Here is an 18,977-nt window from a genome sequence, read left to right as displayed (position 1 = left end):
TGTTGAATTCTATTATTAGGTGATCACTATCTCCCAAATGGCTACCGATCTGGAGGTCCCTTATCATGTCATCCCCTGTTGCCAATACCAGATCCAGTATGGCATTCCCCCTAGTGGGACCATGCACCTCCTGTGTCAGGTGGAGGTCCTGTACACAGGTTAGAAACCTGCGTGAGCGATGGGACCTTGCTGTCTGCGTCTCCCAGCAGATGTCCGGGTAGTTTAGGTCCCCCATGACTACCGCCTCTTTAGCTTTTATGGTCTCCGAGAGTTGCCTCAGGAGCCCCGCATCTATTTCTTCCCCTTGGTGTGGGGGTCTGTAGCAGACCCCTACCACCAAATCCCTTTCTCCTTGCCCCCCATGTAGCCTAACCCACAATCCTTCTACTTCCTCAACCTTGGATTCTGTCTTGATGAGGGTTGATGTATATTGCTCACTGACATAAAGTGCAACCCCCCCCCCCCCCTTTCTTCCCCAACCTGTCCTTTCTGTACAATCTATAGCCCTCAATATGTACTGCCCAGTCATGGGATGAATCCCACCAAGTCTCTGTTAGCCCCACTAAGTCATAGGTGTTTAGTGCAAGCAGGAGCGCTAGTTCATCCTGCTTGTTCCCCATGCTCCTAGCATTAGTATATAGGCACTTGAGCCCTGCGACTGGTGCCTTTGCTGCCCCCCCGCTCCGAGTCCCAAGGGGCCCATTGTTTCTTACCTTACTACTACCTTACTAGTGAGCCTAAATACTCTAGTGGAGACACTGCTCTTAAGGTGCAAGTTTATTTTATATGTTTGTTCAGAAATTCAACTTTCAAAGCTACCAGCAAGTATGCTATTCTTTTTAGAGGATGTGATGATCTATGGTCATTTCTCCAGTAGGAAATAGAATGAGATGACTAAACTCTTTTCATGCAGTCTTCTGCAATAGTCTCAAGTTGCTGCAAGGAAATTTCAGGTCATATATTTGAAAATACTTTCTCACTAGGAGAGTAGTAAAGCACTGGAACAGGCTACCCAGAGAGATTGTGGAATCTCCATCTTTGGAGGTTTTTAACACCTGGCTAGACAAAACCTCGGCTGGGATGGTATAGTTGGGGATCGTCCTACTCCAAACGGGGTTGAACTAGGTGACCTCCTGAGGTCCCTTCCAGCCCTTATTTTCTACAATTTTAAAGAACAATCAGAGGCTATTTAAGAGTATGATAGATTTGATTTGGTGCCATAAAGAAGAAAAACTGTATCCTAATTCTAATATCCTTTTAATCATAATACTAGTTGGAACTGAAAATATGCATTATAAAAGCAAACACAGTAAATTTTTACTTGAAAAGCTTGCCCTACATTTATGTTAATACACTTGAAATAAATGTGGCATAATACTGATTTATTTATTTATTTATTTATTTATTTATTTGCATTGGTGATAATACCTTATCAAGATCCCGGTTAAGTTGTAGCCTATATAATAAGAAAAAATGTTTGAATTATATAAATTGTATATTTTGAATACTGATATTTCTATTGTAATTTCCAGTTTTGTTTTTTTTTCTGGTTCTGGTGTTCAGAAGATACATGATGTTAGAATTCCACTGTTTTGTAAAAGATATCTGAGTGTCAAACTTGGGTTTCAGTGGAATTTTAAGTCTCCATGATTGCAAAGTTATTCAAGTTTGTAGAATACTATGGAAGCAAGATACTGAGTTGATGAAAATAGCAGCAAGTATTAATCATTCAATCACTGCACAGTAGAGCGATCTGTGATGCTGTGATTCATAGCACTACGTGTTTGCAACTCCATTTTAGGGAGAAGTAGAGTCGATTGCAATGAAGAAACCCAAAGAAAGAACTCAACTTTTTGAACAAATTAGTAATTCACGGGGGCTGACTGAGGAATATGAGAAAAAGAAGAAGAAAATGCAGCAGGCAGACCAGGACACACAGTTTAATTTTAACCAGAAAAAAAATGCAGCAGCTGAACGCAAGCATGCAAAGTTAGAAAATGAGGAGGTAACTCCAAAAAATTTCATATTTAAGATATAAACTCATATAGTACACAATACAGTTTCAAGATAAGTAATAGTTTTTAGAATTTAGGTCCAATGTCTGTAATAATTTTTTCCCTTTTTTCCCCTATAAAAAATGGTGGCCCTTGATCTCGTATCTTTTAACTAGAATTTTTGCCTTAAATTTCTGAATGACTTATGTAATCTGAAATAGTTAACCAAAAAAACAAATCTGAGCAAGGAAAGCCTGTGAGACAGTGAGCCAGTGGATGCATCTACACGAGACGTTTACTGGCATCTACACATGTGCCCCTATTAGGACACACAAAACTAATAAGCTCCGCACAAAACTACTATGGAGTTTTTTCATGTACAGCAGCACTCATGTAGATGCTGCTGCAGTTGGCTGGGACACAGGCTGCTTCAGTGTGAGGCCAGCTGGCAGGAAGCCCTCGTGCTGAAGCACCCTTGTGCCCCAGCCAGCTCCTCCGTGGCACATGGAGCCCAATCTTAGTGGGGATGCTGCCAGCCTGGGCTACTTCAGTCAGGCTCTACATGCTGTGCATGAATTAATTCTGGAGCAGTATGCTCCAGAGTTTATTAATGGGCATTAATCACATGTGTGATTACACACCCAATATGTGTTAATGATGTTGAATTTCTATATATGTGTGACTTTTATTTGGTCATGGTGTGATATACTTTTGAAGGGGCAATATAATAATTTATTATTGGGCAAAATGTTTAAAAGTGTAAGAAAAAATTTTGTGTCCAAATAACCTTGGTCTTAGAGGGCGCCTATACATGCATATTGAGCAGTGGTGGTGCACAGGGGGTCCATGTGCACCCCTTGAGAGAGCCGGTTTGCCCCCTGACCAGCTGCAGTCATTACTTAGGCGATGGGCAGGAGGGGCAGGGGGGAGCACCAGTGCCCCCCCTGCAAGCACTGACTGATCGCTCCAGCCACTCCCAGAAGCAGCCGCAGCCACTCCCAGAAGCAGCTGCAGCAATCAGCCGCAGCGATCAGCTATCGTGGGATTGGCTGTGTGATTTTCCCCCGGGCAGCGAGATCTGCCACAGGGGGATCCCCCCTCTGGTTGGTGGTATTGGCCATGGGGGGCACCCCACCCCAGTTGGTGGAACTGGTCTAAGGACCTGACTAAGGCGGCACCAGTCACCCACGGTATCGAGGCTGCTCTGACGTGTTGTAATTGCGGCACGTCAGAGCAGGCTCTATTAATCAGGTCTGCTGATGCATGGTAATTGCTACGCTGCAGCAGACTCCAGCATCATGTGCATCAGCGTCCAACCGCTGAAAATGGTGGTGGGGGCACTTTAACTAAAGCTCATTTGATAAGCTTCAGTTAACACACCCCTGTCACCATTTTTTGGCGCAGGTATGCCGATACATGTGATGCTTCAGGCACTTTAATTAGAGCAGCTCTCAGAGCCACTCTAATTTAAGTGCTTTCTCCTCCCCGACCTCCCGGAGCATATATAAAAGCCCAGAGGGTCTAATCCTACAACTTGCTATTCAACCTTAGTAAACCATATTCAAGTGCCTGGAATGTTCTGAACTTTTGGAAACTGAGTTAATTTCTCCTGTTCACCTTTTCTGTTGAGAGTTCAGTAATACTGTACTGTAAAATGTGTTTTCTGAAAACATAAATAAGGAAGAACAGTTTTGAGTGACCATTTTTCATAATATTTAACATGAATTAGGGTAGAATGCATAGTTTAGATTTACAAGATGAATTATGCAAATATTTAATAAAAAAAATAAAGAAATGACAGTTCAGGTCTGGCAAAGGTTATAGTAACTCTACAGAACTTTACAGCTGAGTTTTGCGATTAAGCCATATTAGTGAAATCACGAGTACCAGTACACCACTTAACGTTGAGCCTGAGATCAGACCATTACTGATCCAAACCATTTTTTTTTTTAAACTACAACTAAAATGTTACTGTTGATAGGCAGAGCGTTACCAGATGCTGCTTGGAGAGCTGAAAGAAAACAGGATACAACTGCAGCTCTTCCAACTTTATCACAATGAGAAAAAAATTGAATTTCTGCAGAATAAATTGGATGAAAAGAATACGGAGATACGTAGCAAGAAAGACTCCCTTTCTAATGCTGAAGATACCTTTAAAGCCAAGAAAAAAGTATGTGGTATACTAAATAGAGACCAGCAGAGCATAGAAAAAAAAATGAAGTAAGTTTCCCACGTAGTTCCTGTAATTGTACAGAATTCAGTCTTTAAGTTAGTTTACATTGTAAGCCATTCTTCAGAATATACTTCTTCTTAAAGAGAATGGTGAAATCTTAGCTGAGTTAAATGTTGCTACAGACTAGTGGAATTAGGAGTTCACCCTCTGTTTCAGTGGATTGATTTGTCACTATTTTTTTTGGTCTGTACTATAAGAGTGAAGGTGTTCAAACCAGTAGCATTATGCTTCACTTCAATTTTACACATCTAGCTTCAAGTTTGAGTCAAAACCTTTTAGGCTGAAATGTTATATGGTTTGTCATAGTAGAAATGTGATTTAGAAAAAAAAGAAACATTCTTCTGTCTTCTGCCAGACTGCATTTCTTAATTTTTCTAAAACATAAAATTGCAAATATGTTTTTTTTTTAAGAACTGTGGAAGCATCCTTGTCTCAGAAGAGGCCCCGATACATTAAAGCAAAGGAAAATACTTCTCACCAAATCAAAAAAGTAGATATGGCTAAGAAATGCTTGAAGGACAACGAGAAACAGTATGGTGCACAAAAGCAAGGCATACAAGAAATGGAGATAGAGCTGGCTGATATTGAGACAGCATGGGCAACATTTAAAAAGAAAGTTGAGGAAGAGATGGTACAAAGAGGAACAGATATTGAACTGGAAGAAAGTCAGGTGATTTTTGTAGGGCAGAAAAGCAAGGACTCTTCTCATTGACTTGAAAGGGGCCACAGTTTCATCTGTTCTTTGGAAAGGGATCTATAGATTAAACTGCAAATAAGAAAAAAAATATTCAATTAGTAAGATGAGAAAAATAACGCTATTCTCCCTTTTCTTGCACTTCTTACACTATTGTCTTTAGAAATTGGGAATTATAGAATCTTTTTGGACTTAAAATACTTGATACCAAGGTTCCCTCTAAGGTGCACACATGCATGGCCACGCACAAGTAAAAGGCTGGCCGCGCACAGACTTTTATAGACCACACAACCCACCAGGATAGGAGTTAGGCTGTGGCGTGGGACACTTACAGAAGGTAAGCTCCTCCCCGAGGCAGGGGCAGGAGCTTGGCGCAGGCTCCGCTGGCTCCAGGGAAATGCTCTGCTCCCCTGCTTTGCCTCGGGGAGCGAGGAGGCATGTGGTGTCAGGGCTGGGGAGTGGAGCACTTCCTTGGAGCCGGTGGAGCCCGCAGAGCAGTTCTCCGGAGCCGGCAGAGCCTGTGCCAGCCCCCAGCCTCCATCTCTGCCTTGCCTCACCTCAGGGAGGAGCCGCTGCCTGCCCCAAGTGAGGGTCCGCTGGCTCCAGGGAACTGCTCTGTGGGCTCTGCCGGCTCTGGGGAAGTGCTCTACTCCCTGGCCCTGACACCATGTGCCTCCTTGCTCCCTGAGGCGAAGTGGAGGAGTGGAGCAGTGTCCTGGAGCTGGCGGAGCCTGTGCCAGGCCCCAGCCCCCAGTCCCAGCCCCAAAGCCCCCCCCCAAGTCCCTAGTTCCCAAGCCCTAGCCCCTGCTGCCTACCCTGGATGAGGAATGAAGAGCTTATCTTTGGTAAGTCTCCCATGCCACACTGAAGCGCCACACTCATGGACCGCTAGTCCTTAGAGGGAATGTTACTTGACACCTCTGTCTTTGTGGGAAAAATCACTTGTAATTTCCTTTTCAATATTTATGACTTATAGCATGAAGCTCTATGAGTGAGACAACATACCCAGATTTTTCTTTAATGTTAAGGTCCTTGTTCTCCCTTAATGCAGAAGAGGAAAGAGAGCTGTTAACCATGTGTGTTTGGACTTTTGTTTATTTACTTTTAAGCCAGCAAACTCCTGGGGTAAATTATAAAAAGAACTAAAGGAACCAAAAGGAAAAAGAAACTGGTATCTAGACCTTGTTTAACATATGTCATCTTGTTACTGTAAAGCAGGAGGAAATTATCCAGTAAATTGCTCACAAAAATATAAACCAGTGAGTGCTAGCACTTTTAAGAAAGGGGATAATTCAAGCTTCCAAGAAGTGCCAGTCATAGAGAAGTTTTGGAGAGTACAGGCAACCCCTGCTTAACTCTGTTTCGCTTACTGTTATTTCACTATAACGCTCATTTAAAATTGATACCTGATTTCACTTAGCGCTCAGCAAGTTTCATTATAATGCTGACGGTCACCATCTTGGGTCATTAAAAACAATTGTGGTCACCATCTTGGGCCGTCAAATACTTTCAGTTTCACTTAACACTTGTTTCACTTAATTCTCATTTTTTCAGGAACCAATTAAGAGTACTAAGCAGGGGTCGCCTGTAAAACTAAGAGTGTATTCAAAGATAACACACTTTTGAGAGTGTTGGAGACAGCATACACCTTTCTGAGTGTAAACCAGATCCATTTTAAACAATAGTGAAAAGTCTTCTTTAATGTTCACCAAAACAACTCCCCACAGCAGTACCCAGCTGCTGTGGATACAATTTGAAATTGAGGTAGTTCACATCTTATTTTAGGCTGTTTTGGGAGGAAAGCACACCAGTCATTTTGCACTGAGTTCATGTTTGGCACCTTATCTGTATGCTTTGTGTATGTACATGCATTCTTTGTTCTTTATTTCTTTTATTCAATTAACACTTAAGTTCCACAGAACCTGATGGGTGAGGTACTTTTTTTTTTTCCCCACTTACCAGGAAAATTTCCTAGTCCAGTCTAATAAAAAAAAATGTTAAGCACTTGGTGTAATTTACAAGGTTGCCCAAAAATCTTATTTAGCTGTTTAAGCTGTTTTACTAAAATAATCATGCTGTACTTAAAACTTTCCAAATTTTTGAGCATCACACACTAGATGATATCTGGGCCTTTTCCTGTCCTGCAAACATTTTAAAAAGCTGTATTCTAATGACTTAACGTTAAAAAAGCCCTTTAGACAGAAGGCGAAAACTAAAGACTAAGATTTGAATTCCATTTGTCATTAGATTTGAGTGTTCATACTTGACTTATCAAGGATTCAGACTATCCAATTACTAAGGCTATTTACTTGCTAATCGAGAACAAAATGTAATGAGACTTTATGTTTAATGGAGTAAGTTATTAATCTTTAATGCCATTTGTACAGCTGGATCGGTATAAACAGCTAAAAGAACTAGTAAGAAAGAAAGTAGCTACACTGATGCAGCAGTTAGAAAAACTTCAGTGGGAACAGAAAGCAGATCAAGAAAAAATGGCACTTGACCAGAGGAAGCAAAAAGAAATTGAGGTACTTTAACCAAAGTGGAATTAATTTTACCGGGGGAAAAAAAACCCTGTTGTCCTTTCTCTGTCCTTCCTCTCCCCTTCCAGTCTAAATTCTTTATATAATCGTATTTTTGCAAAGCATCTAAATATAATACAAATATCTATACTTCTTTTCTGATACACCTACAGAAGGTATGGAATGTTTCTTTGTTCTTATTTAATCTTGCAGGTGTGGCTATACAGTGCAAACCAGCTCCTCACAGATACCATGAGATAGCTCTGTGTGTGCCAGCTCCAGAACTAGAAGCAGTGGCTGCCTATATACATGCTTGGGAGTGGAGGGTGGGCGTTTTAATTAAAGCGGTTCCTGGAGAGCTGCTGTAATTAAAACCCCAGTGTGACACATATTAAGTCCCCACATGTTTAAAAATGGCAACAGGACACTTTAATTAAAGCTCATTTGATGAACTTCAGTTAAAGTGCCCCAGTGACCAATTTTAAATCCACAGGGGCTTATACATGTGACATTGCGGCTATGTTAGAGCATTCTAATTAGAACATGTCAGAGCACATGTATAGTCACTCAGGACATCTGCTTACTACACCCAAGCTAATTTGCTTTGCAAAGAAAACAAACATATCATCTTGGAAAATCCAGTCTATCAGTTAGCTGGTCCCAATCCTGAAGGTAATTAAGGGCTTGTTGGTCTAGGGCTGCACTTATGGCACAGTGGTAGGTTTTCCAATTATGTACTTGTATCTCTTAAGTTCTTTAGCTCACTAGATTTGGCGTCCTGTTTTGATGCCTTTTTTTGAGCAGAGCATTTCAAAGCTATCTCTCAGAGGTGAGGGGTATTGTACTAGGCTACTCACTAGGCATTTTTTTTTTAGTATATATATCCAGATGCTGCAGTCCTTTGCTGCTGCCCCACTTTTTTGTAGTTCTGACCTGGTCTGTTTTACTTGGTGGAGAAAAAATGAGGAAAATTGAAAGTGTGGACAACTTCTATGAACCTATGTCTGAATGTTCGAAGATAGAATCCATTTCTGCTTTTGAAGGAGAAAAGACACATGGTAATACTCCAGAGCAAGGCTTCCAAATGGTGGCCCACAGGCCACATCCATCCCTTGAGGGGTTTCCTGCCCAGCTGCTACTCCCCTCCATTGTTTTTGCTGCTGTGATGACTGGGATCTCTTGAGCCAGGGGTCTCAGTGAACTTGCTGCCTGTGCAACGTAGAAAAGGATGGTTCCTGCTGTGGGCTGTGGGGAGGGGGAGGTTCTTACACTGTCAGTGCAGTGGGACGACTGTCTTGCCCATGCAGTGAGGGTCCTGGAGAACCCACATGATGTGCAGCCTGGGGCCTATGACTACTGTGGTGTGTGGCCCCTGGCTACTCAAAAGTTAGACAGCTATGTTCTTGAATAAAAAGTACAATTAAAATAATTGTCATAAAATTAAACTAATTATTCTAGGTCTTCAAACTGTTCTGAGCTTTGAGAGTCTGTCATCCTGTACAATATAAACAGAAGGCAGCAGCATTTTTTTTTTGGGGGGGGGGAGGAGGGGGCACTACCTTAAATCAAAACAGCATGGTTCATTTCAGTTGGGAACATATTTTCTGTAAAAACAATAAGAAATGTCAATTAGATCTAATTTTAGCTGATAGTTTATGGGATTTTTATACTAAGTATTTTAATATTTTCAAATAACTTTTTGGAGCACAAAGTTAAAAATAAAACATTAAAGTAAGAATAAGAAAGTGAGAATATAAATATAATTTTCACTTCATCATACATCATGCACTTTAGTATACTGTCAGATGGAACACTATTAAAAGACTGGTTATTTTACTTGCTCTTTTCTGTTCGTGAATACAATGCTGTGAGGTTGAATTGCAAAATCTGTGGAGGGACATGGTTTTAAAAATTGGAAATATTTATAAAAGTATTTCTTCATTGCTTAAGTGGTGGTTATGAAATGTCAAGATCCCTTCACTTTGAAGAATCTGTTTGAATAGTGTCAGGATATTGAAAACATACTGTCATTTTTTTCTTGATAGATTCATTTCACGTCACTGTTCACTAAATACTCAAAGTGATATGCTGTGACTTGGTAATAAAATATGCATTGAAGCCAGGGTTAGCCACCACTAAATCTCAATACCACACATTAAATGCTTACAGCCATTAGCAAATTTATTTTAGAGTTACTTAATATTTTCATATTATATTCTTTTTGTTTGTTTAGGAAAGTATAAAACAAGTTGAGGAACAGATAGAAGATCACAAAAAAAGAATAGAAAAGTTGGAGGAGTATACCAAAGCATGCACGTAGGTGTTTTGTTGCTGTCATTCTTTAAAATAAGTTTCAGTTGTGACTTTATCATTCCAGATGTTATTCAGGTAGCTGCCTATAATTTTTGGCAAGATCTATCTTTTACCAAAATAATATTGTTCGGTTTGATTTAAATGCTGTTGACTTTGATTTAATTTTCCAGTATATCTGATTATTTAAATGTGTCACAAGCAAGAATTCCTCAACGATTCTATTTTTAGACATTTCAGATAATTGCTTCCCCTATGTTATATGTATACATACACAAGGAAGGTGTCCTCAGTACAAACTAGATAATAGTCCATAAAAATAAACAGCAACCAATTTAATCCAGAACTGATTAGAGATTTGATTTGTATCAAAACAGGGAAGGTACAGTCATTTACACACACAACTTAAATGACAGTTACTTCAAACTAGCCATAACTGTTCCAAGGCAAAGCGTTAATTTGGACAGAATCATAGAATAGTAGGTCTGGCAGGGACCCGTAAGATTACCAAGTTCAGTCCCCTGCCATGGGCAGGAGGTAGTTGGGCTCAAACGAGCTCAACGAGGTGCTTGTCCAGCCTCCTTTTGAACACCTTCAGGGATGGCGACTGCACCACCTCTGCTGGGAGTGTGTTCCAGATTCTAGGTACCCTTATGAAAAAGAAGTTTTTCCATCTGTCCAGCCTAAATTTTTCTTCAATTAGCTTGTGCCCATTGGTCCTTGTCCTCCCAAGCGGTGCCTTTCTGAAGAGTTGCTCCCTTAGATCTTGGTGTTCACCCTTGACATACTTGTAGGCGGCTGTCAAGTCACTTCTTAGTCTTCTCTTAGAGTGAATAAACCCAGTTCCTAGAGTCTTTCCTTATAGGGCCTATCCTCCAGGCCCCTGATCATACGGGTGGCCCTCCTCTATAACCTTTCAAGCTTACCCACCTCCTTGAGGTGCGGTGCCCAAAACTGGACACAGTACTCCAGCTGTGGCCTCACCAATGCCAAATGGAGGGGGAAGAGCACCTCTGGATCTGCTGGCAATGCATTGGATGATGCATGCCAGAGTTATATTTGCCCTGCTGGCTACTTTATTGCACTGATAGCTCATATCCATCCTCTGGTCACTTGTCACCCCCAGGTCCCTTTCAGATGCAGTGTCAGCCAGTGGATCACCACTCATTGTACAGTTATGCTGAGGGTTCTTCTACCTCACTGTAGACTGGTCTAGCCCTGTACCCTCCAACTTAATTGAGAGGATCTCATGGGACACAGTATCAAAGGCCTTGCTGAAGTCTAGGTAGATGATGTCAACCACATGTCCCGTATCCAGTAGGTTAGTTACCTGGTCATAGAAGGACACCAGGTTTGTTAGGCATGACCTCCCCTTGACAAAACAATGATGGTTGTTTCTTAATACCCCGCCAATTATGAGCTTGTGGTTGATGGCCTCCTTGACAATTTTTTTGAAGATTTTTCCCAAGACCAAAGTCAGACTGACCAATCCATAGTTGGCAGGGTCATCCCGCTTCCCTTAAAGATGGGTACCACATTAGCCCTCTTCCAGTCGTTTGGGACTACTCCTGAGTTCCATGACTCTTTGAACACCGCTATGAGGTCAGCCGGTTCTTTCAGGACTCTTGGATGCAGGTCGTCTGACCCAACAGACTTGAAAAAGTCCAAATATTCTAGAAGTATTTTCACCTGTTTGGGACTGATTTCATGTGGACTGCTGTCTTCCTCATATTCTCTGGGCCTCTGGACAGGTGACGAGTTCCCATCTGATTTCAAGCATAATGATGCAAAGTAAGTATTTAGGAGCTCTGCCTTTTCGCGGGGATCAACTCCGTATTCAGTAGGGGTCTGACAGTGGAGCTTGATTTGTTTCTTGCTCCCTATGTACTATAAAAGGACTTTTTGTTGTCTTTTAATTCAGTTGCCAGCTTGATCTCTATGCATGCCTTGGCTTTCCTTGTCTCATACCTGCAGACCCTGGCTGTATGTGCGTATTCCTCTCTGGATGCACCATTTTTCCATTTCATGTACGCTTCTTTTTTTCTTTTTGAGAAGTTCTCTAATGTCCTGGTTGAGCCAAGTGGGTCTCTTGGCCCCTTTCCCTGTTTTTGACCGCATGGGGATGGCCTCTTTTTGAGCAATGAGAATCGCCTCCTTAAGGAAGGACCACTGTTCCTGAACTCCCAAATCGTCCAGTTGCTGGTCACAAAGGGCCTTTCTAACTAGACTCTTGAGTTTACAGAAATCTGCCCTTCTGACTCTAGGACTTTTGTTCTGCTAGCAGAATTCCCAGTCTTTCGGTGGATGGTGAATCTGATTAGATCATGATCACTGTTGCCCAGAGTACATCCAGTCTTCAGGTTGCTTACCATGTCTTTCCCTTTGGTCACCACCAAGTCCAGAGTAGCATTACCCCTAGTCAGTCCCTCCACAGTCTGTGTCAAGAACAGGTTGTCTATAGCTGCCAAGAAGTTGGTTGATGTACTGGAGCTGTCTGAATGGTCTTCCCAACAGATGTCAGAGTAGTTGAAGTCACACATAACTATCAAGTCTTTAGTGCTGGCTGTCTCGGTCAGTTCCCTAGAGAATGCCTGGTTGCTTTTCTCATCTTGGTAGGGAGGCCTATAGTAGACACCCACCATCAGGTCCCCTTCTCCTGAGCCCCCTTGTATCTTGACCCAAAGGGTCTCAAGGGGCCTCTCTGTACAATCAAATGTAATCTGCAGGGATGGGTATTGCTCTTTCACAAAGAGGGCTATCCCTCCACCCTTCTTCTCAACCCAGTCCTTCCTGTAGAGCCTATAGCCATCAATATCCACTGCCCAACCGTATATATTGTTACATTAGGTCTCTGTCAGCTCAATGAAGTCAAATTCCTCATCTGCCAGAAGGAGAGCCAGTTTGTCCTGTTTATCGCACATGCTTCGGGCATTCCCATAAAAACAGCTGAGTTCACCCCTAGTCTTCTCAAGTTTTCTGTCCCCCTGCAATTGTCTTGGGGCATTGGTACTCATCCAGACATGGGCAACTAGTGCCACCTTAGTCAGGGGGGGCACATGCCCCCCCAGCGACTGGGGGGAGGTGTTCCTGTGCAGCCAATGTTGCTGATGGGGAAGGGGGGCTCCCATGGCTGATCCTGCCAGCTGGGGCGGGGGGGGGGTCCCCACAGCTGATCATGAGACAGCCAATCACTGCAGCCACTTCCAGAAGTGGCTGCGCCCGCTTCTGGGAGCACCGTGGCACTCCACTCCCTGGCTGGCACTTGTAGGGGGGCACCAGTGCTCCTGCCTGCCCCCCCGCCTGTCGCCTAAGCAGCGAGCGTGGTGGGTCAGGGGGTGCACCAGCACTCCTAGGGGGTGCACGTGCACCCCCTATGCGTTGCCACTGCATCTGGATGACCCCTGCTTGAATATCCTCCAGTGATACTTCACTGATACTTAATGTGGGACAGTGGACCTGTCTGTCAGGTCTGGGATTTACTGCCAAACAAGACGTTCAAATCTGAAGCACACTAGCATTCTAGTTTTAGCCCAGTGATCCACAAGCTCTGAGTAAGAGGCTAAAATAGCTTTGTAGTGCTTTTGTAGAAATAAACTGGATTGTGATTTAGAATCACAGCTTAGTTTCTAGAATCACAGCTTAGTTTCTAGTCCATGTCTCTTCCTCTTCTCCTTCACCATTTTCTCCTCTGAGTATATGAAGTAACATGAACCAGTCTTACTTGGCACATATTACTTTCAATCTGGCCAAGCTATGCTGGTTTGTACATTTTATGGGTGGAATCAGTGATTCATAGATGCTTGGGTCAGAAGGAACTTCAACAGATCATTGAGTCCAACCCCCTGCTTAGGCAAGAAAGAGTGCTGGGGTCAGATGACCCCAGGCAGATGCCTATCCAGCCTTCTCTTAAAGACCCCTAAGGTAGAGGAGAGCACTACCTCCCTTAGAAGCCCATTCCAAATTATGGCCACTCTTACCATGAAGAAGGTTTTCCTGATATCTAGCCTAAATCTGCTCTCTGTCAGTTTGTGACCATTGTTCCTTGTTACCCCAAGAGGTGCCCTGGTGAACAGAGCATCTCCGATCCCTTGTTGCATCCCCCTAAAGAATTTGTAGGTGGCCTCAAGATCACCTCTCAGCCTTCTCTTGCGGAGGCTGAAGAGGTCCAGGTCCCTCAGTCTCTCCTCATAGAGTTTGTCCTGTAGGCCCCTAACCATGAGTGGCCCTCCTCTGGACCCTGTCGAGTCTGTCAACATCCTTCTTGAAGTACGGTGCCCAAAACTGGACACAGTACTCCAACTGACCCATGCCGCATAGAGGGAAGGTATCACCTCCTTGGATGTATTTGTCATGCATCTGCTGATGCATGATAAAGTGCAGTTAGCTTTGCTGATGATTTCATCACACTGATGACCCATGTTCATCTTGGAGTCCACAATGACTCCAAGATCCCTTTCCACTTCTGTGATGCTGAGAGGCTCACGTCCCAGCCAGTAGGTGTGCTGGATATTTTTGCGCCCTATGTGCAGCACTCTGCACTTGTCCTTGTTGTACTGCATCCTATTGTGTACTGCCCACTTTTCTAACCTGTCCAGGTCTCCCGGCAGTCGTTTCCTACCCTCCAGAGTGTGCATTTCACCCCACAATTTAGTATCATCCACAGACTTGGACAGAGTACACTTCACACCCACATCCAAGTCACTGTTGAAGATATTGAAGAGTACAGGTCCAAGGGCTGAACCCTGCAGGACCCCACTACCCACATGCTTCCAGGTTGATACCAACCCGTCTACTACCACTCTGTGGGTGCGACTGCTAAGCCAGTTTGCCACCCACTGGACCATGTAAACATCTATGTCACAGCCTCTTAATTTATTTCTGAGAATAGGATGAGATACCGTATTAAAGGCCTTCCTAAAGTCCAAGAAAACGACATCCACCTCTACTCCCACATCTAAGCATTGTGTAACCCTGTCATAAAACGAAACCAGATTGGTCAGGCATGTTCTACCTGCTACAAATCCATGCTGGTTTCCCTGCTGCATTATTTTTTGTGCTGGACTCCTGCAAATATGATCCTTCATAATCTTTTCCAAGACCTTTTGAAGGATGGAGGTGAGACTGACTGGCCTTTAATTACTTGGATCCTCATTCCTCCCCTCCTTGAAAATAGGGACCACTTTGGCCCTTTTCCAGTCCTCCGGGCCCTGACCTGAGCACCATGAGTGCTCAAACAGCCATGCCAGTGGTTCTGGCACTGGAAACCTTGCAATCCTCCCCAAGGTGCTGCTTTCTCTCTTGCTACTTGAGCCAGACTACCATGCTCTGCTCTGGAACCTGACTTGTATCTCCCCTGGCTCTACCCTTTCTAGCCACTATCTTCATGGCCTTTGTGGTATGGGTTCCCCATTACATAATTAGGCTTGTTGCTTTGCTGCTTGTAGCCCTGAAATTTATAACCTTGCAGGTTGCTATCTGTAGCCAAGCAGTTTATGGACTTCACCATGCACTCATCCTCTTCTAATTAACTAATTAATTCTAATTAGGTAATTAATTAATTAATTCTGTTACAAAGTGTTTGGCTTTCATAACAATAGTCTGAAAAAAGACTGTGATGATCAGTTAGTTATAGCTGAAAAGCCATTGTTACAGTATCACACCCCGAACAACGAAACTAATTTACTGTCTTTGGACTCATGTCTGAACTATATTCTGGGAGCCAAGGGACCCTGCCCACTTGCTCCCATTTGTACATACTAGGCCTGGAAAAGTGGTGGTGTTAGTGGCCACTCTCAAGTGAAGGCTATGGTCTCAGGAATGCCTATGGAGGAATGATGCCTAAAGTAGTTCAGTGCCACATTTCCAAGTTTGGCACATGTGAATGGGGGTGGGTGGATAGTGTGTGCTTGGAAGCATCCATTCTGGAAAAAGTCAGGAATACGCTTTAGGTATACACTTCAACATCAAAATGTTATAAAAGTAATGTGTATTTAAGACAAAATCAATTGGCCCATATTTACTTTTTCTGCATGTTCTGCCTTGGCTTGAAGTGACTCGCTAACAGAGAAAAGGAAGCAGGAAGAAACCCTAACTGCAGAAATTGAGAATTCAAGAATTCGAATGGCAGAAGTCAATGAAGAACTAAATAAACTATATGATGAGCTACAAAATGCTAGAATAGATTACCACGAAGGAAAGCGCCAGCAAATGAGAGCAGAGATCCTGGAAAGTCTCAAACGACTCTACCCTGATTCTGTGGTAATTGAATAGCTTATTTAAAATCTTATTTGATAATTAGATTTGAGAATTGCATTTGGAATTGGGGTGTTATCTTGAATATATTTTACTTCAGAAGCTGTGTACAGATTCTGTGGTTACTTCCAAATGGGAATTGACAGTGGTTCATGTACAAGCATTTAAATTCTTTCTAATGCTATAAATGAGGGGTAGACTTTCACTAACTGGGACCAAATAACACCACTCAATCCTAAGGCAATCTAGGGGTCTAGATCAGGGCTGTCCAGCTTCTTCGGGGTTAGGGGCCATGTACTATGCAGGCCAAAAAGCAAGCAGCCCATCTTCCCCCTACCTCATGCTCAGCCTCACCCACTCCCAGGTGTGCATGCTGCACATGCAGCCCTCCTCTGCAGTTGCACACAGCAGGGGCAGCCCAGCTACCCCCCACCATACTTACAGCATGGGCACACCAGCTTCCTCCTGGTGCACTGATCCACTCCCTAGAATGGATAGGAAGCACAAGCCTGGGAAAGGGGAAGCTTGGAGCTCCCAGCCACTGCTGCGTCAAAAGCAATGAGGAGAGTGGCAATCAAGTGGGAGTTCATGAGCTGCCCCATGTTAGTCTTCTGTGGGTTGCACGCAGTCTGTGGGCCACCTGTTGGACATACCTGGTCTTGAGTATTAATCTACAACTGTTAGTAATAATTTGCAAGAGAGGGCCTTTTAGAGGTAGTTAAGGACTTTATCTTAAGAAGGGTGTTACTACCTGTAAATGGTATTAACTTTGACAGAAGCCAAGGGTATTATGTCCCATTTCAGATTGATCCCAACACTTCAATATAGTGCTTTTTGGTGGTTAAACTGGAATCTGTTATGCTGATGTCAGCCTTTGACTCATGGGAATATTTGGCAGAAGCGAGTCCATGAAGTGCAGTTGAAACTGCTCATGTTATAGCCAGAGTGTAATTTGGATAATTGCTTTCTGCTAGCACAAGATCCCTTTTTGTAGCCCTTGCCTGGCAGGTCCAAGCTCTGCAAAGTACTAGAGTGCTGTGCCAGACTGGAGCCTCCTAAACTTCTTCTTTGTGCTCTTATAAAGCATAACATCCACTGAAGAAAATAACAGGCTGTGGCAACAAATGCACAGCTACCACTACAGTAAAGCCTGGGTGTAGATATGCCCTGTTCATGGACCTGGGCCTTGTGTTAAATTGAAAAGAGTTTAGGTTGCAGAAGAAATGAGTGAGTCAGCCCTGTAGAATAAGCCGTGCAGCAACCTGCTGCTCTGAACTGAGTACCTTCAACTTCTTGGCAGACTAGCAAGTCCTGCAGGTCTTGTTGCACTCAGCAAGGTAAAAATGGCTGTACCCTCATTTCCCCTCTCCTGCTCCTCTGCTTGCTGTGGGTGAGGAGCAGCTAGAGTGTGAAGTGAGGAGAGCAACACCAAACCCCTCAGGGCACTGAGCCCCATACATCCAGTGCTGTAAGGGAACAGAAGGGGTTTTGTTTTTGCTTTATGTGCTGGGGGCCTACACTTCTGGGGGCTTGGGAGACACTTGGGTGGAAAGAGCAGTGCCTCAGTACTAGCATACTTGGCGAGATAGATAAAAATCTCCTTACGGGCTGAACCTGGCTCGTCCCTGAGCTGCTGACCAACTGTGGACAATTCCTTCCTTAGCAGCAGCAAGATCTGCCCCAGAAACAGCTTCAGTACTCACACAGTGATGGCACTCAAGAGGAAATATACTTTACTTTGCTATCCCTGACACAGACTTGGTGGAAGAACTGTACTGGAACTAACCTGGAGCTTGCCCCCATGTTATGGAACTACCTTACCTCTTACACGAGGCCTTGGCAGCCATTACAGCCTTATAGTATTAGGCATCATTGCCCAAAGCTATGCTATACATTTCCACTTCAAACTCCCTATTCCAGCACTCCTCCCTACCTCACCCTTATTCAGGTATACTTTTCACATAGGGCCTGTTAAAAACAGAAGTAGCCTGGTTGCTCCATTTAGAAACATGGGGGAAGTCTTTCAAAAGTACAGCAAAAAAAGGTTCCACTCCTTATGTTTCAAATGTACAGCATGTCAGACACAGAAGGGTAAAGTTTGCATCCATCATATAGGGGTTGATTTAATAAAAAATATCAGATTTACCCAATAACCTTGTCTGTCTATGTCCTTAGACCAACACGGCTACAACCTATACCCCATCTATCATATATATTCTCCAGGTTCAAGACTTTTGTGACTGTCTACTTACAGGCTTCATTCTTCCATGTTGCCTTCCATCTCACAATAGGAAATACCCAAAATTTATAGTACTGTACAACCATTACTAGGTACAGCCATTCAGACTTGCCACAGCACCTCAAGAGTTTATGAAAGATCTAGTGACAAAAGTGATACACCTCAGAAAGAAGCTTATTTAAATCAACCCTTACCTGGATGGTGTGTTGATTATGGACAATTCTAGCAGAAATAGACAGCAAGCCCCAGGACATCCTCTTCCTGCTCTCTCAGCTTAGACCTTCTGGAAGCTATGAAAAATTGTTTGTTATCTCATTACAGATGAAGTTTGTGGGAATCTTGATCTACTCCAGACAATTAAGAGCATACCTTTTTAAAAGACAGGTTTCTGTTGTGGATATGTGATATCACTTGCCAAACTTCACTGGGACCTCTCTAACTTTGGTTTAGGTGGTTTATTCTGTAGCTTAACATAAAATTAACGTGAAACCTGTGCTTATACTTCCTGTAACTTACAAACTGAAATGGAAGGAATCAAAATGTATGAAGCGTGATATCCGTCTCTTATCTCCCTCAGACCAGGACTTGATGCATGTGTCAAGAACAGGCTAGGTAGTCCATATAGGCCATCTACAAATGGAAAGGACTTATGTCCCAGAAAATGCAGAGCTTCATGTGACTTATGAAGTCCCTTTGGCTTCCTACCTGCTTTTCAAACCTCCACAGTGCAAAA

At 43.2% G+C, this 18,977-nt stretch overlaps 1 protein-coding gene across 1 annotated transcript in view; it reads left to right on the top strand.

Moving 5' to 3' along the window:
* The window catches only part of SMC1B (structural maintenance of chromosomes 1B), a 63,344-nt gene that overhangs the window by 13,622 nt on the left and 30,745 nt on the right, over window positions 1-18,977 (top strand). Inside the window, exons 4-9 of the mRNA XM_014606379.3 lie at window positions 1,802-2,005; window positions 3,976-4,214; window positions 4,639-4,897; window positions 7,309-7,449; window positions 9,677-9,759; window positions 15,804-16,011. Of these exons, the coding sequence (XP_014461865.2) occupies window positions 1,802-2,005; window positions 3,976-4,214; window positions 4,639-4,897; window positions 7,309-7,449; window positions 9,677-9,759; window positions 15,804-16,011 (1,134 nt within the window). The remainder of the gene's footprint in view (window positions 1-1,801; window positions 2,006-3,975; window positions 4,215-4,638; window positions 4,898-7,308; window positions 7,450-9,676; window positions 9,760-15,803; window positions 16,012-18,977) is intronic.

This window comes from Alligator mississippiensis, chromosome 4 (assembly GCF_030867095.1).
Source record: "Alligator mississippiensis isolate rAllMis1 chromosome 4, rAllMis1, whole genome shotgun sequence".
Lineage (NCBI taxonomy): Eukaryota > Metazoa > Chordata > Crocodylia > Alligatoridae > Alligator > Alligator mississippiensis.
The sequence above is the reverse complement of the archived record's forward strand: the minus strand, read 5'-3'. Positions and strand labels throughout refer to the sequence as shown.